This window comes from Tenrec ecaudatus, chromosome 2 (assembly GCF_050624435.1).
Source record: "Tenrec ecaudatus isolate mTenEca1 chromosome 2, mTenEca1.hap1, whole genome shotgun sequence".
Lineage (NCBI taxonomy): Eukaryota > Metazoa > Chordata > Mammalia > Afrosoricida > Tenrecidae > Tenrec > Tenrec ecaudatus.
Window position 1 is genome coordinate 187,100,887 of NC_134531.1, and position 16,537 is coordinate 187,117,423.

Here is a 16,537-nt window from a genome sequence, read left to right on the forward strand (position 1 = left end):
TGTGGGAAAAACCTTGTTATTGGTAAATATTTTCTGTGGTTTTATGGTTTTGCTACCTAGTTCCTGTTTTTATATGGAGATAAATCTATGCTACCTCGGCAGAAGTTCATCCAGAGCAGTCTGAATACTTTGGCGTTTCCTAAAGACTTGGTAAACTATTCTTAGAATTGTTTGGCCTGGTGTAGTTTGTTTTGTTTTGTGTTTATGATGAACTCTTTGAAAGCTTTATTATTTCTGGATTCGGTCTTTTATAACTTAACCTGTTTCTAGACAAATTATTCTCTTTATCTAGACCCTCAAATTTATTAGAGCTGAGCAGAGTAGGTATATTTTTAAATTTCCTTTTGTGGGGGAAACCAGCCCCTCACAACTAATCACGGGTTTCATAGGTGCAATCATACAATTAAGATATATAAAGATTATAGTGAGGCCATAGAGAAATAGAGATGGGAGAGAGATGAGTAAAACTAAGAAGTCAGACACATTTCACGGTAGCATGCTCACCTCAGCTCCTCTTGGTGGTATACGTGGATGCAGGAGCCAAGCATGAGGTTTTATTTCTATCCAAAGCTTATATGTCTTTGGGACATGCAAGCCTTCTGATTACAGATAACGACCTACCTCAAAGGAAGGGATTGTAACATAGGCAATACAAGCAACAGGAGGGGGATGACCTAGGGGTGTACATGCAAGAGTAAAAGGGAATAGGGATACATATGTGGCAAGATGGTCTTACCCAATATGGTAGCCTAACCTGTCTTCCTTGAGTGGTCTCGACCTTGCCTCAGGCTCTCCTTCAATGGAATAATCTTAGCAGAAGGGAGTGGGTCAGACTATACAGTCTGGTTGCTCTAGATGGCTGATAACCCTTAGGGAGAATAACCTCTGATTGACTTTTTTTTTAAGGTTTTATAGCCATGATTTTATTTAATCCTGATCACAACTCTATGAGACAGATAATGTTATTGTCTCCAACCTTTCTTCTTTTTTTTTTAGATCATTTTATTGGGGGCTCATACAATACTTATCACAATCCATACACATACATCAGTTGTATAAAGCACATCTGTACATTCGTTACCCTCATCATTCTCAAAACATTTGCTCTCCACCTAAGCCCCTGGTATCAGCTCCTTTTTTTCCCCCATTCCTCCCTGCTCCCCCTCCCTCATGAACCCTTGATTATTTATAAATTATTGTTTTGTCATATCTTACACTGTCTGACTGACATCTGTCTTCACCAACTTTTCTGTTTTCCGCCTCCAGGGAGAAGGTTATATGTAGATCCTTAATAATTGGTTCCCCCTCCTTCCCTCCCTCCCAATATAGTCACTCTCACCACTAGTCCCGAAGGGATCATCCACCCTGGAGTCCCTGTGTTTCCAGTTCCTATCTGTACCAGTGTACATCCTCTGGTCTAGCCAGATTTCTAAGGTAGAATTGGGATCATGAAGGTGGGGAGGAAGCATTTAGGAACTAGAGGAAAGTTGTATGTTTCATCGTTGCTACACTGCCCCTGACTGGCTCGTCTCCTTCCCTCAACTCTTCCGTAAGGGGATGTCCAGTTGCCTAAAGATGGACTTTGGGCTGCTGACCTACTTTTGTTGACCACCTAGCGTGCAGTCATTGAGCATGTGTAGCAAGCAGCGTCTCGGGTTTGGCATATATTTGGGGGAGACAAATATTACAGTAGCCAAGTCAAAAATTCTGGCTTATGCCAAGCAATTTGAATCCAGGGTCGGGGAATAAAGCCCCCCTATACCCATCTACTATTGGGAGATGGTATGAAAGGGGTTGGATGCTGAGGTGGAAAGAGAGCAAATAGAAATGTCTGCTTCTATAGGGAGACAGAATCAACCATGTGCTCACTTTAAGGCAGCATAGCTTTAAGGGGAGAAAGTGGAAAAGGTAGTTAATGCAGGAAATGTATTTGGACTATATCTCTAACTTTCCAAAGTGGTGGCTTTCCTACCAGGGATTCCTAGCTTTCTAGATTCCCTTTGTACTAGTCGGGGAATAAGTCTGAATCATATTTCTCTTAATCTTAGTTTCCCACACCTTTTTATCTGTACTTCGTGCTCTATCATTTATTTTGTATCTATTATGTTCTCCCTTTTTTTTTTCTCTTTTTTTGACCTAATTTATATTTCAAAGAAGTAGCAATTTTAAAATGGGCAAAATTAAAATTGTGAGTTAGGTGTTGTAAATATATATTGATTAATCTAAATCTTCATTAAAATTTTTACAACAAACTTATCTCAGTTTAAAATACATTCAGCTCAGTAAAAGTGAAAACATAAATTATAAGTACTTAAATCAAGAATTATTTGCTTTCTGAATTTCATTAGTGTGGCATCATTCTGCATGCGCGTTTTAAACTTTTTTATCTAAACAGTTTTATTGGGACTCTCCCTTTTTTTCTTGAATAGGCCACTTAATAGATTTTTTATCCCTTACTCCCAAAGAACTCTTGGATTTGTCATTTCTTGTAATTTCTTGAGTTGGTTATGTAATTCAAATATTTTTATTTTCATATTTATTAATGTAATTTAAAACTTTTGAAATTTCTTCCAAGCATTATTTCTGCTGTATTTCATAAGTTTGAATATGTCATATATCATTGTTTTATGATACTTTAGAATTTAGGTTTGATTGTTTGTTTTTTTTTAGTTTACAGTTTAAATTTATTTGAAATGTTTATAAAGTAGCATTTGGTAAATATTTATCAAATGCTTCCTAGTTATAAAAATAGTTTTATTGGCATATATTTCACCTATCATACAATTTAATCAATTATAGTAAGAAGATTTTTGCAATCATTACCATGATCCATGTCAGAATATTTTCTACTCATATTCATTGTTAGCTGCTTATTTCTCCCCATCTTTCCTTGCCATGCCCCTGGGTAATTATTAATCCAGTTGCTGTCTCTATAGATTTACCTATCCAGGATTCCATATACAGAAAATGATATAAAAACACACAAAAAAGGACTAGATAAAACAAAAACTTCAATCAAAAAGAAAACAGAAAATAATAAAAACTGAAACAACTTTAAAATGGGTTAAAAGGGAAATCATACAACAAGGTATTACATTTTAACCTAAGTACATCTACCATAATTGACTTTACAGTGGTCTTTGTCAGATAGCAAAACTAATCACATTCCTCAACTATATTCAGAGGGGATTCACCTGGGGACTTAATCCTCTGAGGGACCCTGCCAGTGGATTTGGGGGCTTCCACTGTCATCCAAGGCATTCTGCAAAGTAGCTGTTCACAATTTAAAAACTCTTGATACCTCAGAGCTTCGGATTTTATCACTTAATTATAATCCAAATACCTTTGGATTTAGATTACATTATTTGCAATCCTCAGATCACACAGGTTGGTGTGCTTCGTTCATGTAGACTTAGTTGATGCCTCATTTAGCTGCTTATTTGAAGACAAGCCTATAAGACCCCAGACACTAGTCTTTCTGATAGCCAGGCACCATCTGTTTCTTCACCATACTTTGCTATAGCACGCGTTTCTTCAGCAATCTCTTCATGAGAGTGAGTATTGAGTAAGTCTGTGTCATAGGAATTAATTAAGATTGGGGCTACAATTAAGTGTGAGCCCCCAATCCGTGTGTCTCTGTGTGTGTATGTATGTATATATATGTGTTTCTGGTTCACTTTAGAGTTGTCATTTTCATTTTATGATAGCATTATAATCATCTCCCTGGAGCATAAGGTAATTCTATTGATAGTATCATTTATCCAATCATACAGAATTTAAAACATTGGAGAAAAAAACTAAGTGTAGTCTGGCATCAGCCCACAGTACGAGTTGTTGACTTGTACAGATTAAACTAAGTGACTGGAGACTACTTCTGCAAACAATGGTGTTGGTGATAAGGCAAAACTTTCAATAGCACTCATTCACAAAGGCAGAACACATGTCTACCAAATTCACACATGTCATAAGAAAGCAAGGAGGGCATTAAAATATCAAATATATTTAATGGGCCATCATTAAAATTAAAATAAGTATATTTTTATCTTGAGCCACTATTCACTGAGCACCCTCAAGGTAAGAGATCTGAAGCAAAGTCTAATGATAACCAGTTCCATAAACTTGGGATCGCAGTCATCTGCTTCTCACACTAGGATAAGAAGTCAAAGGGATATATTAGTTCCTTAATCTGAAGTTCCAGTAGTCTATATCATATGGCCTGGGTCACCAAAGGCTAGATAAAAACTAGGTCAACAGAACATGTACATGGATACAGATAAGAGCTGGAAACACAGGTAATCCAGGACACAAACCCCTCTGGACCAATATTGGGAGTAGCCATACCAGGAGGGTAAGTGTAAGGTGGGGGAAGAAAGGAGTACTGATCACAATGATCTACATGTAACCCCCTCCCAGGGGAACAACAACAGAAAAGTAGGTGAAGGGGGGACACTGTTCAGTGTAAGACATGAAAAAAAAACAATTTATAAATTATCAAGGGTTCATGAGGGAGGAAGGACAGGGGGTGGTGAGCTGATAACGAGGGCTCAAGTAGAAAGAAAATGTCTTGAAAATGATGGCAACAAACGTACAAATGTGCTCGACACAATGTATGGATGTATGGATTGTAATAAGAGTTGTACGAACCCCCAATAAAATGATTTAAAAAAAACTAGGTCAAAAGTGTCCAATTAGGAGCATAGTACTTGGCATATTCTCTTCTTGGGTTCTCTGTAAGTATTGTTAAATGTTTTTCCCTGATGGGCGGTTGCACCACCTGGTTTACCCATCAACAAGTGTAATCACCTCCAAAACATGCTTGCCCTTCTGCCTCATCTTGACTTGAATTTCCAGTGAGGTTCATATTTTCACTCTTAAGTGGGAGTGTTTGTTCATTTGAGGTGATCTTTAGCACAGTGTTGTATGGCCAGCAACTGAATGGTGGTCTTCCTCATCTCCCATCTTGGCGAGGTCTCCTCTGTTAAAGTGGTTAAGATGTGCATGTAAAGGAAGTGGTACATGGTTCATGAACACTAGGTAGGCTGTCTATCTCGTTACTTGAGAGGCTGGATTAGATTGCATGATCTGTGAGCAGAAACCTGTCCCCTTTGTTTAAAATTAAAAAAAAAAGTCCTGCCTGCTTAATGTTGATGTTTATTTTTATAGTAGCGGACTCATACAATATTTACCCTTTTGTTATTGACAAACTTCACTCAGCATAGTGGTTTCCAGGTCCATCCATGTCATGCGATGTTAACGGTTTTGTCACTGTTTATTAGGGATGCTTGGTGTTCCATTATGTGTATGTACCCAAGTTTCTTTATCCATTCTTCTGAAGGGCATTTGGGCTGTTTACAGCTTCTTGCTATTGTGGACTGTTCTGCATTGGACATGGCAGAGTGGGACGTCTCTGTTTCTTTAGGGTCTATGCCCAGCAAAAGCTGTTACTGGGTTATATGGTATTTTTATACCCAGTTGTTTTAGGTAGCAATATCACTTTCCAAAAGTTGCACATATGTAGAAGCCCACCAGCAATGTATGTGTTCCAGTCTCCACACCCTCTCCATCATTTGTTTTCTTTTTTTTAATTGGACTGTTCGATTTGCATCTACCAGAGATCATGAGCACTTAACTCACGTGTTCATTAGCCATTTGCGTGTAGTCCTTTGTGAATTCTCTAGTCATGTCCTTTGCCAACCTTTTAATTGGATTATTTTTTTCTTATTGAGGTGTTACAGAATTCTATAGATTTTTGTAATTAGTCTCTTAGTTTTTGTGTCATTGCTAAAGTTTTTATTTCCTAATCTGTGGGCTCTCATTTTACCCTTTTGATTAAGTCTTTCGATATGTCTAAGTGTTTTATTTTTAATTAGTCACGTATTTTGTCTCCTCTGTGTACTCCTTTATTTTTAATAGTCTGTGAATGCCCTGCAATAGAGCCCTTACATTTACCCGTTTTCTCTTTGATGATCCTTCTAGATTTGAGGCTTACAGTTAGGTCGCTAATCCATTTTGAGTTCGTTTTTGTGCCTGGGGCCAGGTATGGGTCCTAGTTAATTTTTCTGAAGATGGAGATCAAATTTTTCCAGCATCGTTTGTTGAAGAAGAGGTTTGATTTAATTTTTGATCGAGAATTATTTAACCCAGATTTACAATTTCTCAGAAGTTAGGGATTATTTATTCCAGTCTTAGAAACTTATTTATTGTTTTGCAATTGATTGAGATTGTCTTAGCTTCCTTATAAAGATGATTGAAGTTTTAAATATTCTATGGACATCTTAACAGATTTCTTTTATATTAAGGTTCCAACATGTGTTGAAGTACATTAACCTTGCCAGTTACACTAAGATCTTTTTACCTTTTCTTTCCTTTTTATTATTTTTTTGAGGGTGTGTTTGTGTGTCCTCTTTCCTCAGTCAGTAATGGAGATAAAAGTTCTAACACCCTTCTTCCCTCTCGCTTCCAGCTTTTGCTAGTCACTAACTCACTTTCAAATGAAGAGAGGGAACCTGAACTTTTCCCAGTAATTGTAAAAATGACTGCATGCATCTTTTGGATCAGTATTCCAGCTGAGTGAATGGGCGAGAGCCATGGTGAAAGGGACTACTGTGTTGGGATTGGGTTTGAACTGTGATTTGAACTGCTATCATATGTCATCCCTCTAGTGCACTTTATTTATTTATTGACATGTTATTGAGGGCTCTTACGTCCCTACTACAATTAACTACTGTCAATTAACTACTCCTCATGATTGATTATGGTTTGCTCTTCCAAACTTAAAATTATTGGTTCCAGCCTGATGAGTATGCAACTGTCTTCTGAACTTCAATGCAAACAGTATGCCATGTACTTGACTAGAATGAAGACAGGGCCCATGTGAAGTTAAAAGCTACACCTGGCCCTCCGATATTTCTAGCTGCCTCCCTTCCCATCCTGCCCCCTTCATTTCAGTATTAAACATGCCTTTCATTCTCTTTAGGCCTCCCAGTTGCTGGACAAACCTCTGACTTTGTTAACCAGGTGTTAGAGAAGACTGCTGAAGGCAATCCCACAGGAGGCCTTGTAGGACTAAGGATACCAACGGCAAAAGTGTGATCAGGCTCCCTGGACCACGGGTCAGAAATGTCTGTGTTCGTCACATTCTTCATTGTAAATTTTCATTCTGTTTGCATGTCAGTTTAGCGTTATGTAAACATTTACAATTAGGTTACATTGTTTTAAGAACTAAGTAGCATAAGTGAAGCATGATCCAAAATACTTGATTATTGCATTTTCAGAGCATAAACCATGGTGAAAACTGCCACTGGCATCTGAATGTAAAGGCCTATGTGTAAGTAAATGTTTAGCATGCAGATTTCAAAAATCTGTTGACTCAAAACATTTTGGAGGGGTGAAGCTATGAATGTACATGCCAAATAATTGTGGCAACTTTATGCTCTGAACCACACAAAATTGAGGAAGCATTTTTAAAACAGTTTAGATTGTTTTTAGAATTACTACTTTATGTTCTAATTTTCCACAACCATTAATTTCATTTATACATGGCACGCCCAGGACTTGTGCCCGTGTGCCATATAAGATGTTCATTCTCAGAGCTCAATACCATATATATGTGTATTTATATATATATATATATATGTATATATATATATATATATATATACACACACACATATATACACACACATAAATGTCTGTGCAAGTAAGAAAAAAAGCATATTCTTTGTGCCTTGTATTTTGGGGAAACTATAAAACTGGTAATATTTTGTATGATGACAAAAACCCTAATGAGGAAAAACACGATATATAGATGGAAAAATTATGGGGTTTAAATGTTTTTTTGTTCCAACTCTTTTTCAAATTTTTTGAATGTATATAGGACTATGTTGAAATGTAGATATATGCCACAGAGTCTGTGTATTGTATAAAAAACAAAAAAACAAACAAAAAAATAAGATGGCTCTAGAAAACTCAATTTCGGTACTTAACCGGAAGAAGACAAATACTTGCACATTATTGCGATTGTTTTATTTTTTGTACCAAAGACAAATGCAACTGATATGGCAAACTGCCAGTCTAAGTAAAGTTTTGCACAGCTTACATGATACTGTATGAATGTATGAAAAAGAAAAAAATTAAAGGTCAGGGTTAGGGATCTTACTGAACTGTGAATTTTATTTGTTTGGGTCCAATTATCTACAGAAGGAGCATCCATACATAAAAATATTATTTTGCTGTTCCTCTAGTTTGCTTCCATAGGTAGATAAGTTGGTGGCCATTTACATTGTCTGTAAATCTTTTTATTTCTGCACTTATTGTAGGAAATTTAATATATTTCATTTTAGTAAGCTATTGGTAAAGTAGTTTTTGACTTTGAAAACTGAAAATGTTTATTTAGCTTATTGTAGTATACTTCCACGAAACAACCAAAATACAGATTATTTTTATTGTATTATGTATATATATATATAAAGAAAGAAAAAAGCTAAAAAGATCTAATTCTTTAGTTGCCACTTTTCCAGTTGATGTATTATTGTGCATGTAATATTTTCAAAGATCAACACAAGCTTAAGACAAAAACAAAAAAATTTATAGATTTTTATATTTTTGTACAGATATTTTCAAACTAGCTTCTTCAAACTTACCTGTGACTTACTTCTATTGTTTCTAGAACTGAAAAAGATTCAACACGTTTAGTTTTTAGGTGCTCTTTTTTGCTCACATAAGACAGCTTCATTAGTCAGTGTTCTGTGTGAAAGCTTTACCTCTTGGTGAGAAATGTCTTCTGTCAAGGCAGCATCATAAACCTTTCCCACGTCCTTTCTTCATCCTGTCTCTCTTGCTGTTTTATCTTCAAACCTAGTTGTTGGTGTTTTGTTTTTCCCCCCAGCTTTGAAAGCTATTCGTAAACAACAACAAAGCAAACAACAACAACAAAATGCCCTAACTAGCAAGAAAAAAAAGCAAACAAAAATTTTGGGCCGTTTGGAAAGTATTAATTCTCTAATGTACCCCTTGGAGACTTTATGTTTCGATTATATTTTGACTAGATAGAATGTGTTTCCTTTTTCTTTCTCCCTCCTTCCCCCTGCCTCCTCTGTAAACTACAGCATATGAAGCTATAGTTTAGGAACTAGGCTTAATTCTAAAACACACAGTAACAACTGAGCAATGTTGCGTACATGCCGAGAAGGATTGTCTTAACACCTTAGCTGAACTGTGATGTGCAAGAGTTTCCTGTGTTTGGTGGAAATGTCCCTGGTTAGTACATTCACACTAAACAGATGATAAGCTCAGATTTAATGGTTTGATAGATTGTAAATTCATTATTTAAGGTTTTTCCTTTTTAGATGGGAGAAGCTCAAAGCACAGTTTTGCAACTTGGAAATATGTGAAGTTTTGACAGAGTGTGTGTCTAGTAAATTGAAAATTATTCTAAAATATGGCAGTTTTGTAATCAGGAGAAGATTGTTTTGTGATAGACATCCAGCTGGTGAGGTTTATAAAAGTGCCCCTTTCTAGCTGCTCTGTTAGGAATTCTGGTTTTTGATACTTTTTTCTTGTCTGCAAACCAGAATGTTTTTTTGGTCTTGCATTTCAAAAAAAAAAAAAAGACTTTGAATCTGTTTAGTAGATTCCATATTCTTGCATTTCAGTGTTTTATATGTACTACTTAAGTTAAATAGTTAAAAGCTTTTAAATAGTTGAGCTTTTTAATGTTGACACTTTATTTTGTACCTATTTATATATGTATGTATATCTTAGAAAAGCACTTTGTTAAAAAAATTGCATTTTATATGATTCCTGCCATTTGCTGCTAAATCTGGGCTGGTCAGAATGCTGCAGCGATACTTGATCTAAATAAAAACCTGGCAGTAAAATGTAGAGTAAAAGTTAAATCCTTTTGCTGTTTTAACTTTACTATAAAGATGACCTAGGCAAGCTGTGCAGCTTTACATTTTAACCAGGGGACTCTGTGGCATTTAAACCGTCTAGAATGGTTGTACTTTAATGCCAGTAATAATCTGCTTCCTCTATTGTCATTAAAATATATATGTTTAGTGTATCACACAAACAGATCTTTTAAGGGTAACATAAAAACCCCAACAATTGTACATGTTCTGTTGTTTAAACTTGTGGCATGTATTTTGGGGTGAAGATCATTAAGAGAAGTGTTCTCTAATGGTTTTCTGTGTTCATACATAGTCTACAGATGGCTCATAATGAAGTCCAGAATCTTACTTTAAGTGAAGGCATTGTGAATTCACCTCAAATAAACCCATTGTTCCAAAAGCAGTGATAAACGTTGACTTTAGTACTACTATGCTTTAAAAACAAAAAGGGGGGGGTCCCTAGTTTCAGATACACTGGATTCTTTATAGAGTATGTCTCCATGTGAAAGCATGCTGTCCAGTTGCTCTTGTTAAGATCTCGTCTGAGTTTTGAACTGGGTGCCACACTTTTCCAGTCGATAGGATTGCTTGTTCTATTGTACCATGTATGATTCTTGTCCTTTCCTATATCCTTCATGACAGATTATGATGTGGCTTTATATTGTGCCTTACTTGTACATTGAAAACTAAACGTCTTCATTCCCTTCCACTCCCTAAATCTTCAACTTTGACCTTTTTGGTAAGAGAATCAGAGCTATCACAAACGCATCATGAAGGATTTCAGATGGACATAGTTTCAAAGTCCCTTCTCTTTATAGTTATTTTATATTTGTACGAAAGACCAGTTTTGAATGGTCTTTGATTATGGGGGGGTGGGGGGAGAATGAGCAGCAATTTCACTACATCCCTTTTTTCTGACTTCCATGACTTTATCATACATCTTCTTTCTGATGCTTGACTTGATTTGCTTTTTGGCAATAGTCTGCATTTAAAGAAAGGTGTGTCCGGTTCATTGGCTTGACAGTGACGCTTTCATTTTTCCAGAACTTTTTAGGAGAAGAGTACCCATTTTGTTTTACAAAACAGATGACAAGTCTCCTTAAAAGAAACAAAAGTATACTACTTTTGAAATACAATGCTGTTAGTTTGGATTTCTTTTTATATATATAAATAATATACAATTACCTGATGTTTGCCTTCATTAATAAAGCTGTTAGTTTATTCACCAAAATGTCAAGAATGGATGTGCTTTTCTTTATTCCATACATTCAAAAATATTTCACCTGCTAAGATTTAGTTAACTTTCTAGGAAATTAATTCAGGTTGCCTTTCAGCAGGAATTAACAGAACCATTGTTTCCTTTTTTCCTTGTAGTCTTCCTGAAATTCTGTTCAAGTATTTTCTAGTTAATTATGCAACAGGATATTAGCATCTCTCCAAATCTTGAAACTTGAATTTTGAGAATGTGTTGGATTATGCTTTCAGTGTTAAAGGAAAAGGTTTCCATCTTTCTGGCAAAGTCTATTGTGGAACACCGTTTCTCCTGGGACTGCAGCCCTTTCCACAACTCCGCACACAACTGCAGTCTTGCTCATCCCTGTGGTCTCACAACAGTGCCGAATCCATGTGGGCTCTTTTTAATCTCTGTAATCTTAATAAGGGCATTATGAGAAAATGACTCCAGTTTTTAAACTCATACTTTGGGATGTAACAGTGAATGTCAATTGTATGAATGATTGTTTCGTTTTAAGGAATAAGCATGTAGGGGAATAGATGCTGAAAATATACTACTGACAGTTACACACTTCTCGGGCAAGTGGGGATTATGTGTTGAAACATAATCCTCTTGCTTAGTAAACAGACCGAAATGTAGACATTACACCTAGGAACTGAATTATGCCAAAGTGTCACTTTTGTGTGGAAAAGGGAGGTTTGGGGTAGTTAGGAGGGTCTAGAACCTTTATAGCTGCTTCCAAATGGCATTTTAGAATGGGAGACTTGGCAACTGACTAGGAAAGAACATCAGAGGAGGGGATGTTTTTTGTGCCAAGTTCAGATGAACTAGGTTTGCCTCTTCCTAACAATGTAAACATACCAGTGTAGTTTATTAAATTCCGGGTGGATGGGAAGCGGGACTGACTACTGTGTCTTGCCCTTCGCCCTTTTTCTTTTCAGACCCAAATAACAGAAGTAAACCTCTCTTTCCACTGTATCTGCCTTTCCACCACATTTTTATTATACTGTATGTCACTGCCTGCTTATTTTACCTTCTCTCCCTGGGATTTTCCCTACAGCCTAGTATTTGTGGTTAACACTGAAGCTAGGGCTGACAGCACATAGAAAGTCATGAGAGAAGGGCGGGAGGACAAGAATTGAAAGCATTTGTTTGTGTGACGCGGCAACCTCTTGCATAGTTGTGTGGGATCCTGTTTGTAATACTCTCATAAATATTCCTGTAGAATTGTTTGTTTCTGTTGTTTTTTCTTTTTCTCCCCCAACTGGAGCTAAGAAACTTTTTATTGGATTCAGTCTTGTCTCTTGTCTGGAGAGAATTTTTATCTTGTTGACGCATGAACTGTTTAAAAAATTATTCTATTAAATGTTGGTTAACAGTTGTGCAGTTTTTCTTTTCAGAAGAAAAGGCAATCCAAAGGTTGCCTTTGTTTTCTGTCACCTTCCAACCCCTCGACACTTCTAGTCAGATACAGATTCATCAGTGTATGCAACATCCTTTGTAATTTAAAATAAAAAAAGATGAAAAGATTTGGAACTGTCTTGTGCTTTTGTCTTACCCCTCTCTACGCCTTTTCCATTGTTTCCCAAGGCAGCCATGCAGTCCTCGTCAAGATAACCCATGGCAAAGAGCTCCCACCAGAAGGGCAGCACACTGTTGACCATGCTGCCCCCTCTCTTGATAGTGGACACAGGACTCCCCCTTTCTTAAAAACAAACAACACTTTGGGCTAATTTTTAAATACTTCAGTGAAGTGTAGTTATGTAGGAGTACTTGATACAACATTTGCATTCTTCATAGTATAGAGCATTGTCTATACTCATTTCTCCTGTTAGTTCTTTGGGTGAGTGATTTCTCCTGATAAACACCTTTATATATATTTGTGTTTAGTAATTCTGAATAAGAGTCCAAGCTAGGCCGGGCATATGTGAGGTTAAGTAAAAAGTGTATTGCTTCTAGGATCCTAGGTAATGCATGTATGAGTTTATTCTAAACAAAACACATGTAAACATGTCTGCAATTGGGATGGTGCAGACTTCTTTCTGTCATACATTTGCCTTTGTCTTAGGAGCGTGCCTAACGGAACAAGTCCAATCAATACACAGTGCCTTCCAAGGACATCTGTTGAGCCAGTTAAAATTCAAGGCAAGAGAACTCGACTCAGAAGGTTATCTAACAGCAACTGGTTTTTTTAAATTATTATATAAGGGCTCATTTTGATAGATTTTTCTTGATGGACATAGAGCAAACACAGTCTAATACATTTTAAGAAAATTGATAACTGCTTCGGTGAGGAAAAAGGAAAAAATTTTCCTCCATCAAGACAATGCACCTCTCCTTCAAGGGCAACAATGACTGTCCAGCTACACTTTCATTGGGAAACCTCACGCCATCCATCCTGCAGCTTTGATCCTGCCGCTTCAGACTTCCTTTTCTTCCTGAAACTTAAAGTCACATTGAAAAGCAACATGTTTACATTTCTTGAGAATGCCCAAACTACTACGGGGGGCTAGTGAGATGAAACCACTACCTTCAGAAGTGTATAGACCTAGATGGAGGCAATGTCAAGAAACAATTGTTTCATACTTTGATTTAAAACATTAAAAAAGCTAAAGCTAAACTCCCTGCCATTGAGTCACTTGTGACTCATAGGTCAGGGTAGAACTGCTCTTGTGAGTTGGGAGATTGTAACTCTATGTGGTCATAAAAAGCCTTATATTTCTCCCTCAACTGGCGGTTTTGAACTGCAGACCTCATGGTTACCAGCTCAATTCGTAACCACTATGCTACCAGGATTCCAGCCACATTTTGATAGTTTTGTTTTTGATAAGTGTCTTATGACTTTGTAGCAAGACTTCAACTTATCCCTACTGGCAGGGCCTTTAGTCAGGAACCTTTGTGACATCTACCACCACCACCACAAGGAGATGGCGTCCTTCAGCCAGCACTCGTTCGCTTAACACGTACTCTTCTCAGGAGACCTCCAGGAACTCCAGATTAAAATCTTCTAAAGGACACACGGAAGCCCTGAACAAAGAAAAGAGCTCTTGAACAGAAGCAGTCATGATAAAGCTGTCGGCCTTTCAGTTAAATATTGAATGCCATTCCAATAAAAGATCAAAAGCAAGACAAAACTAAAATTCATAAGGGGTGGGGGTAATAAAATGTAGATGCTGAATGAGGGAAAAGAATGAGCTTAGTGCTCACAAGCAACAAAATGGTGTCATTTTAGTGCATGAATGAGTAGAACATAATAGAAAGTCTAGAAATAGATTCAAGTATGAGAATTTGTGGAAAATGGTATCATTTAGAACCAGTGAGGAGAAGATGGGTTCATGTGAGCCAGCACATATTTGAAAATGGGTAAAGATGTATAAAATAACCCTAGAAGGAAACATGGGAGGAGTCCTTAAGATTCTTGTGGGCCGGGAAGGCATTTCTAATTGGACCCCAAATGAAGCCATAAGTGAAAACTGAACGTTCTATGAGGAATATAAAATATTCATGGCCATAGAGTCTCATAAACCAAGTCAAAATTCTGTAGACAGGAAATAAAATGTAACTCTTGAGGGCTAATTTTCCTAATAAAGACCTGGAAACATGAAAAAGACCAACCCAGTTTTTAAAAAGACCAAAATAAATACAGGAAGCGACCTTTAGCCGAATTTATGGTAAGAGAAATGCAAACTAAAGCATTGTCCTTTCACCTCACCAGATTGGCAAAACTCCAACTATTAACCTGTTGAATATACCATAGGTGTAAAAGCAGACATGTATTGCTTGTGGAACCATAGATTGATAATAACCCCTATGGAGAGCAAGTTGGAAGCATGTATCAGAATTTTAAAAAGATGCATCTGCCCTTTGACCTAGTGATTCCGTTGGTTTGTGGTCTTAGAGAAATTGTTTCTCTCTGAGTCTATTCAAATGCTGCTCTTTCTACCTCCTAGGGCAGAGATTCTCAACCTGCGGGTCTCAGCCCATTTGGGGGCCGAACGACCCTTTCATAGGAGATGGTCTTAGGAACCCGAGACACCACTCCTCTATCCATCTCTAGGAGGGTCCGCCCACATGCAGATCAGCCCACAGATGAGTACCCGGCGTGAAAACTTACCTATGTTACACCATGCTTCAAGACAACATTTCATTATTTGTAATTAGAAATATTTTTACAGTATATAATTACATAATGTTTTGTGAATAATCACTGCTTTAACAGTAGCAAAATGACAGTTCTCAATTAGCAACAACAAGAATGTTACGGTTGGGGGTCACCGCCACATGAGGAACAGTATGAAAGGGTTGCGGCCTGAGGAAGGTGGAGACCCACTGGCCTAGGGCTGCTGTGAGGGTTAAATGGGGTGAAACCCATGAGGCACAGAGGGGGTAGGTACAGTGCCCGCCACACACGTGCTCGGAAATCAGTAATCTATTCTGAGCAGCAAATGCATATGGAGCTCCTGCCATCTGTTCAGTAGCGAGCTTGGTGCCTTTCATGTATGAGTGTTAAATAATACTCAAAGTATACCTGTGAAGTAAGTTATAGGCCCTAATGAGATTGAGACCGAATTCCAAAGTGAGTTGTGGAGCAAGATTCGAAGAGAGCAGGATTCCAGTCAGTGGATATCAAAGCTTGTGTGTTACCTTGTCTCTTAGGTACAGGCATGAGATAATGGCTTTTGGGAGGGGTGTGCCAACCATAGAAATTAAATGGAGGAGAAAGTCACATAGCTTTGTCGGTACAACACCCAAGGGTTAATGAACATTTGTGGTTGGAGAGATGTGAACTTCAGCTAAGGATCCCTACTTTCAATTGGGTAAACTTGGGGCAGGTTAGTCTACTTTGTCTTCTGATCTGCAAGACTAGGTATATTTGTTTCCTAGGGCTGCAGTAACAGGGCCATAAATCAGGTGGCTTTTATAAAGACACCAATCATTGGATTATGAGCCACCCCGCTTTTGTGTGACCTCATGCTACCATCCTCAAAAACTCTGCTTACAAACATCTGGTTCACAAGTTAGAACTAGAGCATATCATTTTGGGGAACACAATTCACCTCACCACACTTGAGTTTAGGTGTTTCACGGGCGATTGTAAGGATGGAGAGAGAAGCAGACACTTCGGTCCACAACTGAGGTTTGTTGAAGTGAGCTGCACAAAACAGTAGAATGGGGAAGGCCAAGGCTACAGATCCAGGAAGTTCTTGCGGAATCAAAGACCAGCCAAGAAACGTGGTCAACTGAAACCAAACAGCACCGCCATTTCTTGGGGTCCTGCTTTTACATGATTTTACTGAAGCCATCAAAACTCTTCCAGTGACGGTCATAGTGTTGGTTCATCTAGTGCACAAAGGGAACCACTAGGGAATCACGGCTGTGAGCAGGGAGGCAATGTGATCAAGCTCTGCATTCT

General features: G+C 37.6%; 1 protein-coding gene across 5 annotated transcripts in view; it reads left to right on the plus strand.

The window, feature by feature from the left end:
• CREBRF (CREB3 regulatory factor) overlaps nt 1–10,098 on the plus strand; it is a 69,028-nt gene extending 58,930 nt beyond the window's left edge. For all 5 annotated transcript variants that reach the window (XM_075541960.1, XM_075541962.1, XM_075541959.1 and 2 more), the window contains exon 9: nt 6,977–10,098. In XM_075541960.1, coding sequence (XP_075398075.1) covers nt 6,977–7,092 — 116 coding nt within the window. In that variant the 3' untranslated portion in view covers nt 7,093–10,098. The remainder of the gene's footprint in view (nt 1–6,976) is intronic.
• The last annotated feature ends 6,439 nt before the right edge of the window (nt 10,099–16,537 follow it).